The sequence below is a fragment of the Balaenoptera ricei genome, chromosome 3 (assembly GCF_028023285.1).
Source record: "Balaenoptera ricei isolate mBalRic1 chromosome 3, mBalRic1.hap2, whole genome shotgun sequence".
Classification (NCBI taxonomy): Eukaryota; Metazoa; Chordata; class Mammalia; order Artiodactyla; family Balaenopteridae; genus Balaenoptera; species Balaenoptera ricei.
In genome coordinates, this window is record NC_082641.1 from 26,686,983 (window position 1) to 26,702,240 (window position 15,258).

Here is a 15,258-nt window from a genome sequence, read left to right on the forward strand (position 1 = left end):
TTCCAAAGTTCTCCGGTCTGACACCCCAGCTTAAAGTCATAAAGCCACGGAAGGGAATCAAAGGATAAAAGCAGGAAGGGACAAAAGGCAAACTGAAGCATCATGAATGCCCAGAGTTATAAAGCTTACTGAAGACAGGAAGGTCACACTTACCTGGAGTGGGTGGAGAGGATAATTGAGCCAGACTTCGCGCAAGTCCTGGAAAATGGAGTGATGCCTTTAATGCTTGAGGGAGCCATTTAACACACTCTAGAGTGCTAAATAAAATGCCATTATGTGAAATACTGAACTCTTTCAGATGCTGACTCCACTTACTGCAAATTCAATAGTGCTGGCAAACTAATTTTTTTAAAGTGTATTCACCACTCAAACTGCCTGTAGTGACTCTAATTAGCCTATTAAGCTGGGGAGGAAAAGAGCCCCCCACACCCCCAAGAGTCAAAGACACCTTTTAAAACTAAGTTACCCATTTGCTTAACCTAATACACTGGATTAAGCTGCTGTTTTAATCACATTTTTTAGTTTACCATTCCCCAGAAATGTACATCAGCTGTGCCTTTTGTAATGAAAACTCATCTCAAATGGTCCTTTATTTAGGCACTAATTCATTATCGTTGAGTTGTTTTAAGATGGAGTGGAAAACACCCCATATCTACTTCCTAAACACTTAGATTTGTAAGACCACACTTTTACTGTGGATCATTACAAATGTATACTTGAAATAAGAGAAAAAACAAAAGAATAAATTTTGTGGAAAATCCTAATCCACTGAGTTAAATCCAGAGGCAGTTATAATTAGACCTTCCTCAGGATTAAAGTGTTTTTCCTTCAGTTTTAGACTCTGGGGAGCCTCCGACTGAATCTCCTTTCTGGCCTCGATGATAGGTTTTTGAGATAAATGACAAAACTTTTAAAAGAGGAGTTTTTTTTTTTTTAATTTTTGGAGGGGGGACGTATAGGAAAATATATTATCACTTGTGATCAGATGATGACAAAGTGAAATAAAATACCTGATATTTTTGTACAACTTGCATCTTAATAAAATACACTTAGGTTTTGTTTTTGGTGTTTTATTTTGCCAATATAAAAAACAAGCTTAAATATCAAACTGTTCTTTTAAAGCTATTTAAAGGACTTCTCTTAACCAATTCAATAACCTTTCCCTTGAATTCTCTGTAGCATAAATTATACTGAATGTCACTCCCTTCCTGCAACTTTCTCATGTTCTCTCAATGCTTTTTCTCCTCCTGCTGTACCTGAAATGGACATTTACCAAACTTCAGCCCCTTGCCTGACCTATTCATTACCTGCTTCTCTGGAGAGCCCCGCCATTCCCACTGCTACCTCTGTTTAAATCACTTGTTCATCTCTGCTGCAGTTCTGACCTCTCACTCAAGCTACAAGTCCATAACTCTAAGTGCCTTTATGGGCATCTTTTACCTCATACCTAAATGACCAAATCATACATTTTTACCTTTCACCTTAAACTAGGGAGTATGGTGTTAGAAAAAGGTGCAGGATGAGGAGACAGGTTGCCTGATTTAATCCTGATTCCCCGTTGGCAAGTTACTTAACCTCCCTGAGCCAACCTTTCCTCAAGTGTAAGACCAAGATAATCACAGTACCTACTTCAGACTGCTCTCTGATGCCTCAGTGAGCAATGTACTCAAAGCACTGAACCCAGTGCTGGCACACAGAAAATGCCACTATTAATAATGATGACATCAACAATGACGATAAACAACTATCTCTTCTGACCAACTTCAATCTCCAAAGCTCAAAACTGTCAGGGATTTCTAGATTCATCTTCCTCCTTTCTCCTATGTATTCTTTGCTCAAAAACACTGATTTCTTCTTTGATGTTTGCTGTCACCCATCTTGGTGTTATAGCTTAAAACCTCACAACTAGCCTGTTTCAATGGCATCCATTTCCTTTATTCTACCCTGCACACTGAGATAAGGTTATGTTGCCCCTCGGGGTCAGAGAAAATATCCTGGAAAAGATCTCGACTGGAATCCCAGCTCTGCCTTCTATTAGCCCAAGGACCTTAGGTAAAGCCTCTACCTTCAGTTTGCTCTTCTGGAAAATGTTCATTGACTGTTGGGACATTAGATCATGCAGCATATTTTTATTGAACACCTGTTACATATTAGCTTACTAAGATGAATAAGACACTATCCCTGTCCTCAAAGGAGCCTAGTGGGAAAGAATGAAGGTAAATAAGTATAATTTAATAAACTATGACAAATTCTATAATAGTGATGTATATATACCAAGTGCTAGGAAAATTCTGCCTGGGGTGTCAGATCAAGCTTCAAAGAGGAGGTGACTTTTCAGCTGTATTCTGAAGAACACAGAGTACTGAGGAATTCAGTACATCAGCAGAGGGAGGGAATCAAAAGCAGGGCACCATATATACACAAATAATAGGTCTCAAGGTACACACACACAAAAGGGTAACTCTTAATAGGCAGAGCACAGAGGATTTTTAAGGCAGTGAAAACGTATGACACTGTAATGGTGGCTGTATGTCATTGCATATTTGTCTGAACCCACGGAATGTACAACACCAAGAGTGAACCCTCATGTAAACTACGGACTTTGGGTGATTATGATGTGTCAGTGTAGGTGCACTGATTATACCAAATTTACCACTCCGGTCGGGGATGCTGATAGTGGAGGAGGCTGTGCATTTGTGGGGCAGGGAGCATATGGGAAATTTCAGTACCCTCCTCTCAGTTTTGCTGTAAACCTAAAAAAAATTTTTCACACCACTATAAAGCAAAAAATAAAATAAAATAAACAGTTATTTGTTAGTAAATTATAACAGACTCAAAAAAAATTTAAAAAAATTAAAAAAACGTAATTCTTAGAATGGCACAAAGAGGGAGTGAAAAGAAAGGAGACTGAAAAAATAGGTGGGAGTCAGATTATGAGAACTATTAAATGCTATGTTGTGTAATGCAGACTTTGGTAGGCAATAAAGAAACCAAAGATTTTAAGCCACAAAGACCATAATCAAATCTGTGCATGAAAAAGAAGACAACACTAAACGCAGCATGAATGATGGACTAGAGCAGCAGGGAAGGACCACAGGTTAATTATCGCAGGTGAGAGATGAGGAGGACAAACGTTAACGCAGCAGTACGGCCAAGAGTGAACCCACTCAGGAGATACGAGGGACCAAACTGACGGGGTTTGCAACTGAATGGAGATGAGGAGAAAAAAGCTTAAGGACAAAAGAATACCCTAAGGTTTCTGGTTTAGATCATAAAATTAAAGAAGGAGAAATATGTTTGGGGGCTAAGGTATTGAATTCAAATACTAAACCTGTTGAAATTAGGTGTCTGTGGAACACCCAGGTGAAGCTGCCCAGAGGCAATTTGAAAAGACACTTTTCCCAATTTCTGGAGCTCCAGAGAAAGGCCTGGGTCAGAGAAATTGGGACAGATGTGCACAGACAAAAAGGGGTGTGTATGGGGGGGCAGTGGGAGACTAGGAAAGATTACATAGTAATTGCTCCCTATCTTTCTAAGACGGTCATTGGATGGTCAAATGGAAACAGTGGCTCTGAAGGTACTGGGTAAGCCGGGAAGGGTCACACAGACCTGAGAACACAGAATTGGCAAAATCATCCTGGGGCTGAAAGAGTAAAACGTAGTTCAGGCTGAGAAAGAAAAACAGCCCTTCTGTTAACAGGGCTGATAGGACGACACACATAAAGCCAGCTTCCAAGTTAACAGGAAACAGCATCTCCCTCAAGGTCTTACAGCATCTGTAAAACTCTGAACGACCCCCTCTTTGAGAAACAACTGCTCTCCCACCAGCGCTGCCCTCTGACCTACTCTGCTATGTCTTACCCCCGGAATAAAGATTGCCAGGGACACTCAATAGCTAAACTGCCCCTCGGCTTCTGACAGCACCCAATCCCAAATTAATCCCCTGCTTCTTCTAATCCGGCCTCAGACACGGCAACCAAACAAGAACTGATCCCTGCTTTCCTGGCCCCTCGGAACCGGTCAGCACCAGCCCAGGCCTCAGAAAGAAGGGCCCCCTCCCTGTTATGAGCATGCCCCCCCGTCCCCTCCCCCAGCCCCATGCATGGAGTCAATAAACCTACAGCTTGTCTCTGGCTGTCTTTGGCTGACTGGACTTTCACAGAACCATTACACAAGAAAAAGTACGATGGCTCGCCGAAATCTCTCACATACTACAACTAAGAGATGTAAACCGATATGGAGATGTCAGATGAGTTAGACTGTCCAAGTGTGCACACTTGAAAACGCTGAAGTGAGAAGACCATATATTACTAAGCCCTGTTCAATTTCACAAAAGACACACTAAAATGACTAAAACAAATTCTGAATGTCAGCCGTCCCATTGGTAAGATAATGTTCAGACTCTGCTTTTTCATTTAGTCATTTATCCATTTCATTCCTTAAACAAATATTTATTAAACTCTGCACATGCCAGCATTGTACTTGGTACTGGAAATAAAAGATAAGCCTGCTAAGTAGACAAGTGAGAGAGAAGCAGTTTAAAGAGAGAAAAGAATCCAAACAAAACTATTGCAATTAAGAATGCCAGGTATAAAGCTGCATATAATTCAGGAAAACAGGAACACAGAGTGGATGGGGGCTGCAGGTAAGATGGGAGGACAGCGGCAGGAGGAGGTGGAGGTGGAGGTGGAGGCTAGGTTCAAGGGGTGAGGGGGCACATAGAGGCAAGGCTGGAGGAGCAAACAAAGTAAAGAGGTTGCTGAAACTGCCAACAAAAAATAAAGGCCAGAACAAAGTTATTTTAAGTTTTGAGAAAAAGACTTAAAATACATCTGCTACAGAGACAAATCAAGATGCACACTTGTTTATAGGTTGTAGGACAAAATGGGGGACGTGGAACACCTGTAGATAATGTTCCCACCAGGAGGAAATTCACACATATAAAATCACCACCTATCTTTATAAAAACAGGTAAAAGAAGATCAAATCCTCAGATATGAGCATCATCCAGGCCCCATTTTTCAAAACTATTGATTCTTTTTTTTTTTACCTATCCTAAGGAATACAGTAATAACATCTGACAGCCACTTACGTTGAAGGTTTCACAAAGGCTTAAAACCCTGGCTTCCTATGTTCTTTACTGCTCCATGAGGGCTATTTCATTCAATTATAATGACATTTCAATCAGGAATACAGAGTTGCCTCTCCCTTTAAATGTTAAATTGACTTGTTTGGGTACAAAAAGCAGCCAGTATGCTCTATTACATGCAGGATTAAAAAGGGAGCCCTGGCAATATTAATAGCTTAATACTTTAGTAACAACACAAACTATTTTAGAATCTATCATTTTTTCTTAAACTATAATTTGCTTTAAAAAAAAAAAGTACTTCCATATTCTTTATTCATAGCCCTATCAGAAACTCCCTATGAACTGACTTTCTAAAATAAATATACATTTATCTAGTCTACATAACTTACATAAAAACAAATCATAAACAGAAAAGCCAAAAGGCTATAGCTTCAACTAAGCCTGCATGGGATAGGTACCCACTGATTATAAAATATAAAATCATAATTAATTTCAAGATACTTCAAAATAAAGCAAAGTCCTACCTTATTTCTATTCATATTTAACTTACAAGTGACCATGAGGAAACATGGGGTTTTGGGTAGAAAACAAACTAGTGTAAATGTCCACAGAACTTTCCCATCTGTGACAAAGTTGAATATGCTATTTTTGAAGTGCTTGAAATCTACCATCTATGGTAAATTTGGGGTTTTTGTTTCCCCTACACGCTCTTTAAAATACAAAGACTAATTGATATAAAATCTTCTGTAATGATATATAACTGAGAAAAATCAAATGAATCGAGATAAATACCGGATCATTAAAGAGTAAGCGTCCAAATAACTGTTTGGCTTCCTCCAGGCTTCCCTCCAAGTAAACAGCTCCTAGATAAAAGGAAGAGAATGCCAAAAGGAAGGCTGCATTAGTATTCAGAGAAAATTACATATCTCCATAAAAAAGCAAAAAGGCAAGCCAAAACCCACTCACAGAAAAATTCGGCAAGATCAGAAGCAATTGTTTGAAAGGTAGCATTTTCCCTCTTTTAGCTATGCTTTGTGTTATAAGTTAGACTGAAATATGAAATTCAATTTACTAAAACATAAACCTTATTTTGTAAGAAAAAGAGGCCAACTATGAACTATCGTGAAGGATATGGGTATGAACCATTAGTGACTAAGGGAACTATGCACAAATACTTAACTTTATGAAAATGTTATGTCTTATTTTCTATATTTATAGTTTGTATTTCAGACCACAGATAAAATCTGAGTTCAGATCAATTAAGGTTTCTGCAAATAAAACTCAGGATAACCTTTACCTTTAATTAGAAATAATTATTAAAAATTTTTTGAAATAACTAAACACTGTACACATGTTTACCATTCATCATAACCAGGAAGTACGACAGTAACATCTTAACTGGGTATCAAATAGCTGAGGTAGGGTAGTTCTTAAATTCATATTTTTTACATCTGTCTTCAGAAAGGCTCTTTTCCACATAAAATATTCAGATACTTAGTCACCAGGGCTTTTGATGACTAAATACACTTATTATTTATCAATAGTTGTAGTAATAATGATAATAATAACAATAATAATGATGATGATGACAGCATTAGTAGTAGTAGGGGTTTGGGGGGTCACTCATGTCCTAGGCCCTGTGCAAAGCATTTTCACATTCTTATCTTCACCTTCAAGGGCACCTTAGTAAGAGGGTATTAGAAAAGATTTACAGGACTGGGGCCCATAGCAGGTGATTTTGGGGAGGGTTAAAGGAAATGGAACTTTGCTCTGGATTTGATGCAACCAGGATCAGATACTAAGATCGTTACAACTCTGTGAGGTGAGTGATACTATCTCCATGTCATAGGTGGGGAAACTGAGCCTCAAAGAGATTCAATAACTTGGCAAAGACACAGAGCCAATAAATGATACAAAAGGGAACTGAATCATGTGTGCCTGGCTATGGGGCCAACTGTAACATTAACCGTCAAAAGTATTATGTCTACAGAGCACAGTCACTCCACGTGACAAACCCTCTGAAAATAGACATATTTGTGCAAAACAGACATACCTGTGAAAAGACTGTGGATAATTATTAAACATTCTCTTGTTACCATCAGCAGCATGGAACTACAATGGGAAGCTTTTATATTCATTTTCAAAGAAAGAGGGCAAAATTGATAAGGAAGTACAAAGCCCTTTGAAAAATGTACTCAATCATTTACCTTAAAAAATCAAGGAACTGTCAATCTACTGAAACGTTTCATTGTAAAGCATACTTGCAATCACCAGCTAATTAACTCTTCATAACTTTCCTGTACAAACAGCTAATTATATTCTAGTTACAGTAAAAAAGAAACTGAGGAAGTAAAGAGCCTGAGTGAGGAAGTAAAGTGTCTGCATCAGTCTTGTTTCAAGTGAATAAACAATAGTTACAGAGACTCAAGCCCTGGGATTTTAAATATGTGGTGTCTTCAAGATGTTTAAATCAGAAAATCCTGTGAATAGTTTAAAATGTGATCAAAAACAGTATTAGGGCCTCACCAGAAACTTATTTATGTACGTGATCCTGAATCAAATCTGGCAAGTAATCCATCCCCATATTAATACACTGCACTTCAGTTCAGTATGTACTAAGCATGTACATGACATGGTACAAGGAATTCAAGAAAAGAAAGCATGACTGCTGCTCTGGAGGAACTAACATAACTATAGTATAAGGAGGTGGGTATTATACTGGGGACCTCACATGCTTTGGGAACAAGTAATTTTATCCCAAGTCTCCACATTGAATTTTATGTGCTCTCCAGACATTGCAGACATGCAGGAAACTAGACTATAAGTGAGAAATTACCTATTAATGCTTCAAAACAATTAGCCATGGCATGTCGAAGGTCTGATTCTCTACAAAGGTCAGGTCCATGAGCATAAAGCATAAATCGATCCAGTTCAAGTTTCTACAAAATTCAAGATGACAGAAAGTAAGAAAAAATCGACAAAATCGTATTGTAACTGTAATAACTCAGCATCTCCTAGGGGTATGGTTACAATTTAATTGGTCTTATGTGAAAATTTAGTCACCATTCCCTACGAGTCCTTACATATGGCTTAGCGCTGACAAGCCTCGACTTTTCCCCAAACAAGCTTCTATGAACTCTGATGGTTCAATCTGGTTCAGAACTGATAAGATCTGAGCTGTCCAATTCCAGGTTCAGAACAAGGACTAGCTTAAGCTGGAATAAGCCTCTGTTGCAAGACCATACCCTTGGGTTCACCCAATATGTCTAGGGAGATACAAACCGAACCCAAAGTTAACCTCTAGGATTCCAGAGTTATGTGGTACTGATGGCGTTTGTACCACATGTAAGAGATTTTTATGTGGTAGAGTAAATGGGGACCCTCAGAAGACTTCAAAATGCCTTATATCTCTAAATCTTTTTTTTTATTTGACAAGGATTTGGGGAGCCATATATCTTTGCACTTATGTCCACTTTTTGAAGTTTCCACATTCATCCTTCTAAAGTCTCAGTGAGATCTAAGCAATGGGTTGGAACTATCTTAAGGGCTCTGGGAGTACAGTTTATAATGAATTATATTTTCTTTTTTTATTTGGCCTCAGACAAGTTTAGAGACAAATTTATGGCCCAGTTCTAGAAATTGTGTAGGACTTAATGAATATATCTGTGCACACTAACTTTACTTCTGCCTTCATTTTACTGTCTTACCCATATTTTCTCTTTATTTTGAGTTCAGTACCTACTTATTTCTTATCCTATTGTATTACAATGTACAAATCAAGTCCTTTCATAACTAGACACAGTATCGTTTTTTATAAAACTCCTGAGATTGAATAAATGGAAATCATAATTCATTCCATAAAAGGAGAAAGATACAAACATTGCATAAGCATGCAATAAATCTGTTGCTATTACCATGTAATTCGGTTCAATAAATACTTACTAAGCAATAACATGCCACGTAAATGGAACAAGTCGCAAGTCAATGAACAACCTAGGACAATATGAATCTCATCAGCTCTCAGATAAAAGAGACTCAGATTTTGTGTGTCTTGATATGTATGTTAAAAATATCCGTATCTGTTTACATTGGAAAAAGGGACAATAAAAATGGGACATATATGCTATCAGTATTTTGTATTCCTAGGAATTCACGAGTGTATCATAAACTCAAGTGAGAGTTTTGACTACCACAAATGCAACAGCAGAAACCACCTCTTTTTAAAAAATTGATCCCCAAGTGCAAGAGTTTATACTAGAATATGTAAATTTCACTTGTTTCACAACTTCACTGGGAAAATCCAATGGTTTGCTATCTCTGGAGCCGTGCTTGAGAGTAGAGTGCAAGCCATATTTTATATTATAAACAACTATTCTGGAATGCTCTGAATCTTCCAACTTCTCATAATCCCTCCTCTATATCTTTATTTTTTCATGAAGGCATTAGTGGAACTTTTAAAAAGGAGACTGGTGCTCCACTGTGCATGTGTTAAAATGTTCCTGTCTGGAGCGCTGACCTAGAGCTTTCATTACCTTCTCAGAGTCAGCAATCCTGCTCCATCAAGTCCCTCCTCCCAAACGGTTAAGAACCACTGGTCTAGACAGAAGAAGGGTAAGACCACCACTGCCTACTGCTGGAGGAGATGGGTGTTGAGTGCTATGGGAATGTCAGGGTTTGGGGTGGAGAAAGATCACACAGAAATCCCTGAAGGGAGAAACTGGCCACCCCTGTCATGACTCATGGCTTTGTACAGCACCCACTGTGTTACGTAACAGCATCCATGTTCATGCTACGGTAATTTCCCACACTTTGTAAATATCCCCCCTACAATTGTTTGAAAAACAATTATGCAATTCTATTATATCTGAAACTGAAAAGAAAACAACGGCGAGGTGGGGGGAGCGTGCTGACAATCTACTTATTAAAGGCATTTCCAACGGACACTTACGTGAACTATCAGGAAGCATCTTGACAATTAAATCAACTAAACATTGAAGCAGTTTTATATAGCTTGTGGAATTTCATTCATTGTAAGGCTAAAACCAAGTTAGCATACCTGTTGCCCATAGTTTTTCCTGAAGGCATCACTGTTTACATTCTCAAATGCCACTGAAGCTAGGTCAAAGCCTACCAACATAGCTATGATGAAGATGCTATATATAATAAAGCAATGCACTCTTGCTAACACGAAAACCGTGGGATAAAAGTAACCACATTTTAGATGTAATTAATGCCTTGGCAAGATCAAATTAAGAAGTCAGGGACTTCCCTGGTGGTCCAGTGGTAAAGAATCCGCCTTCCAATGCAGGGGACGTGGGTTCGATCCCTGGTCGGGGAACTAAGATCCCACATGCCGCAGGGCAACTAAGCCCGTGCGCCACAACTACTGAGCTCGCACGCCTCAACGAGAGAGCCCGCGTGCTGCAAACTACAGAGCCCACATGCCCTGGAGCCCGCGCGCCACAACTAGGGAGAGAAAACCCGTGCACCACAACAAAGAGCTCGCAGGCTGCAACGAAGACCCCGAGTGCCACAACTAAGACCTGATGCAGCCGAAATAAAATAAATAAATAAACTAAATATCTTTTTTAAAAAGTCAGTCATAAAACTAGAATGGGTTTTATCTAGTCTTTTCTACCAGATTTCAACATTTATATCAAAATGAAGAAAAATAAAACTACTTAAAGCAAAAATCAAGGAAAACTCACAAAAGCTTTTCTAATGGATCTCTACTGTTTGGGAATTTAACAGCCACTGTCCCCCCTACTACTGAATAAACCCACAGGCCTATAAAATGTAATGATTTATAAATGTAATTTATAAGTGGCAGCAGCAATAAAAACAACTAACTCCTACTAGTTTATTCATATGTTTATGTGATTACTATGAACAGGCATTGCACCAAGCACTTTACAAATGGAATCATTAAAACTCAAATGATAATCTCATTTAATTCTCACAACCACCCTGTGTAGTAGATGCTAATGCCATCTCCATTCTATAGATGAGAAAGCAGAGGCTTGGCCAAGAGAATAACAATTTGTCCATGGTCCCCCTGCGGGTATTCTGATGGCCCATGCAAGTGCCCATGTCCTATCCGTTATGATTTATGATAAGACAGTGCAAGAAACTAACACAACATTGTAAAGCAACTATACACCAATAAAAATTAATTAAAAAAAGAGACACTGCACAGAGACAGGAAGATCAAATGAGATAATGTAAGAAACATGCCTACCATGAATCTAAATCAAGAAAAGGTTCTGTTAGTCACTCAGCTAAGTCAACATGGCTAGCTGAACAGTCTAAAACCTAAATCTTAATTAATAGGATTTGTGATTTGGGGGGAATTCTCAAAGATCTGTAAAGTATCCCCTGTGGATACAAATGGACTGGAGTATTCTATTCAAAGCTATAATTCTGCTTGTTAAAGTAAATTAAAAACAAATGTAATACAGAAATATTACACAAAGGGAAAATACGAAATGTTTCATTTCTTTTACTCTGTTCTCATGTTCCTTTCCCCAAATGTTTAACTCTGTACATGCACATCTGTCAAATTTTTCCTCTTCTCTTAGCAAGTTACCTCACTGTGGAGTTCATTGGCTGCTGGTGAAACTCACTAAGGTAACAGAACTGATAAGGCTGAGTCCTTAAAACCCAAACAAAAAAGTCCTTCCTCATCTATAAAATATTAAACCCTTAATACACCCTAAAGGGTTACTTATTCAAATGCAAAATTATGCATGGACTGAAGAAGAGAATGACTTCACTACAGATGCTTCAGATATTGGACGTACCTTTGCTAGCATGGCAAGGTGCTGGTTCTGAACGATGGCAGTCCGATAGGTTGCTAATCCTCCCTCTTCTAGACTAGGAAACAAATAGTACAAATGGACACTGCCAAAAAAAAAAAAAAAGCATAAAAGTAAATATGTATCACAATATTCTGTCTGTGGTTCTGAGTCCAAAAAACAGGCCTGACACATAATATCTGGGCAATACATACCAGCTGAAGTGAACTAAACTGTAGGGTCTTTGAAGGTTAAATGGTATGCACGGTATATCTGAATGTGCTAAACCCCAAACAACACCATTCACTCGTATGTTCACATTGACTTCTGTAAAAAGATTTCCCTGAAATATGATAACAACAAAGACCTGAACAAACATTCACACGCTGCCGAGAGCAAACCTATCTAATACATGAAAATTGAGCCTGGAAACAGAGAGCTTTGCTTGGGTTGGGTTATGAGGGCCCCTGAAGAGGAGCCAGGGAGCTCTGAGCAGGGCAGCTGTGTGGCACGTTCTTCACAAGTACAGACAGGGACAGGGACAGGGACAGGAACAGGAACAGGGACAGGAACAGGAACACGAGTGGCAAACAGAACCGGCGCTGCTGATCAGGAAAGTAAGGGAATTAGGAAGCAGGCCGACGGAAGACCCGTTCAGACCATGACACTAACTGCGCTCCCCTAACTCTCACACTGGTGTCTCAGACCCACTGTTGATTGGGGCAGCTGAGCTTGTCTAGTCCTACTGTGTCCAGTGAGAACAAGCTTAGAAAACAGCCCCTTTGCCTCATTATGTCCTTCCGGGAAAAGAAATGACCTAAAGAGAATAAAAATAGCTCAAGACAGTTCCAAGAGAAACATGTGTCATCTCCCTTTAAAAGGGAAATTTTATGAGTATTGAAAAAACAAAATGTACTTTCCTACCCCTACCTCCAAATTAAGGACCCTAAAATATTTCTGCGGAGAAAACATACAAACATACAGAAACACATACACAGACACACACACACACACACACACACACACACACACACACACCCCCTACCCCAAAATCTAGTTATTAAAATTCTTGTAAACTTTACTTCCCTTGAGTTCAGGAAGAGTGAGAAAGGGATCAAAGACAAATCCTAGAAAATGAAATGACATTTTAAAATATCATCCCTTTCGCTACAAATTGAATATAAGCTCTGAAGCATCTAGACCAAGACAAGCTGATCTCTTCTGGCTGCAGCAACTTGAACATAAACTTGACAGGACAGAGACACTAGCCTTTCATCTTGTAATCTTGCTCATTACAGCATCAGTGAGTGCAAGTTATCAGGGCAAGAGCCAGAGACATGCAGCTTTTAAGCTCTACAGAGGAGACCAAAAACATGGTGTTTCAAGGCCTTATTTGGCTAATTACAAAGAAGGTATGTATTAAGTATGTTACCTATAAAATGCAATCATTGGGGAATGGCAGAAAAGCCTACTTACCTGGTCAGAAACTCAACAACAGCATCACCCAGGAACTCCAACCGTTCGTTGTGATTAATCCTACAGAATTAAAAAGATCACTTAAAATAGCACACGTTTATATTTCCTCCCTCTCTTCTCAAAAAAAAGGATACTGAGAGTTAGCTCCTTTAGTAATCAAAGCACCCTACCTTATTCCTCATAATCAAGAACACTGATGGCCATCTTAGCTGGAGGTACAGGGGCTGCCTGGTGGGAAAGGGAGGGAGTGTCCCCTCCTACTATGTGTCTCAGGCTTCCCACCCTGGTGCTTCCTTCCCCCTGGGAGTCAGATTTAAAGCAAGGAGACATCACCCTAACAATTGTGACTCTTTCCACACCACTATCAGGTGGACGAGAGAAAGGAGAATGCATTCTTAGAGAGAGTTAGAACACTGAAAAATCAGCTTTGGTACAATGTTCTAGCTTCCCATGGTCCAAACTGCAAATTCTAAATTTAACCTAGCATCTAAAGTCCTTCAAAATAGGCCTAACCAACCTTTTCAGTCTTGTTGTCCACTGCTATCCTCTCCCACCCTTGCACAGGGTCCTGTTCCAAAACTGCCTGGTCCTCTCTGAAAAGGGCATCCCCTAAAATACTCAGTGCCTGTGTTCAGGCCAAGCTCCTTGCCGCCCTGGAGGCTTCTACTCTCCCCTGTGCACTGAGACACATTGAAAACCTACCCACCTCTCAAGGTCTAGCAAAATGTGAGCTCCAGAGGAATCCCTGCCTGAGTCCCTCATCAAAATTAATACTCTCCCCCTCAGTGCAGAGATTGCATTGTATTTATATCTTAATTACATGATGAATGTGCATCTCACAGGCTGTTTCTCATGTTGGAGTACAAGGCTGAACCGAATGCCTAATCCTTCAGAGACCTTCTCTGTGGTAACATTTCATTGTAATGTGCGTGAGTTAAATATAACTATACAACTGAGATTTATGTGGTTAAATAGTGACACTTTAAAAAATTATGGGTGGCATATTCACTTGAGATGATGCCATCATAAAAGTTAATTATTTTGTAGTTTTGATAGGCAGACAGATTTTTATTTATTAATTTTAAGTCTTCGTGTCTTTTTGTAAATGTCAGCTGATCCCAAATCAGATTAAGAGAGTAACCAGCCATTTAAACTTTTGATGGCCCTGACCATGACCTTTCCTAATGGCCCCATTTCCCTATTTCTAGTCAACGAGTAAATAACCTGGAATAAAAGTAATGTCATGAATGGCATTCTTTCCTTTAAGACTTATTTACTGAGCCCCTGCTTTGTGAAAGGCATTAGTTGGAAAAGGAAAAGAATTTGAAAAAAGAAAAAAGAGAGTAGGACAAAAGACCTTCAAAATGCTCACGGTTAAAAAAAAAAAAATCAGACTATGACACAGTTATAATACCTGGGAGAACCAGAACACGCACAATGAAACAAATGCTAGCAGGATCTGGGCAGGATGTCACAGGGTACACAGGGCATTCCGCAGGTACAATTACTGCTGGCATTCAGGGAAGGGAGAGGGTACGCCTGGCGGCACAGCAAGTCCCTCAGTCTTACTGGTGTGCAGAGAGCCACAGGGAAGAGAGTGATGTGCCTGGATCACTGGGTGCTGAGACTGCCAGGTGGGGAAGTTCAGACGTATTCAGTAGGTGACGAGACGTCACAGAAAGCTTTCAAGCAGGTTACAGCTAAGATCTAGAGAGGAGGCTCCAGAAATAGCAAGATGAAGCCTGGAGAGGCAGCCCGATGGGAGACCTGGCAGAAGGCGGCACTAATTGCACTGCAGGATGGGCAGGGGCGAGAGGAGTGGTATTCAGAGGGGTTGGGGGAAGAATTCCATCAAGCTCCCCTACCTGCCTTGCTCCTCCACCTTCAGTGCCAGACACA

The 15,258-nt window shown here is 39.6% G+C and overlaps 1 protein-coding gene across 6 annotated transcripts in view; it reads right to left on the bottom strand.

Annotated features, from left to right (window-relative positions):
* Nucleotides 1-15,258, bottom strand: part of DROSHA (drosha ribonuclease III) — a 120,814-nt gene that overhangs the window by 27,564 nt on the left and 77,992 nt on the right. For all 6 annotated transcript variants that reach the window (XM_059916165.1, XM_059916164.1, XM_059916163.1 and 3 more), the window contains 5 exons: nt 13,360-13,419; nt 11,890-11,989; nt 7,926-8,028; nt 5,882-5,952; nt 154-198 (listed from right to left, as the gene is read on the bottom strand). In XM_059916165.1, coding sequence (XP_059772148.1) covers nt 154-198; nt 5,882-5,952; nt 7,926-8,028; nt 11,890-11,989; nt 13,360-13,419 — 379 coding nt within the window. The remainder of the gene's footprint in view (nt 1-153; nt 199-5,881; nt 5,953-7,925; nt 8,029-11,889; nt 11,990-13,359; nt 13,420-15,258) is intronic.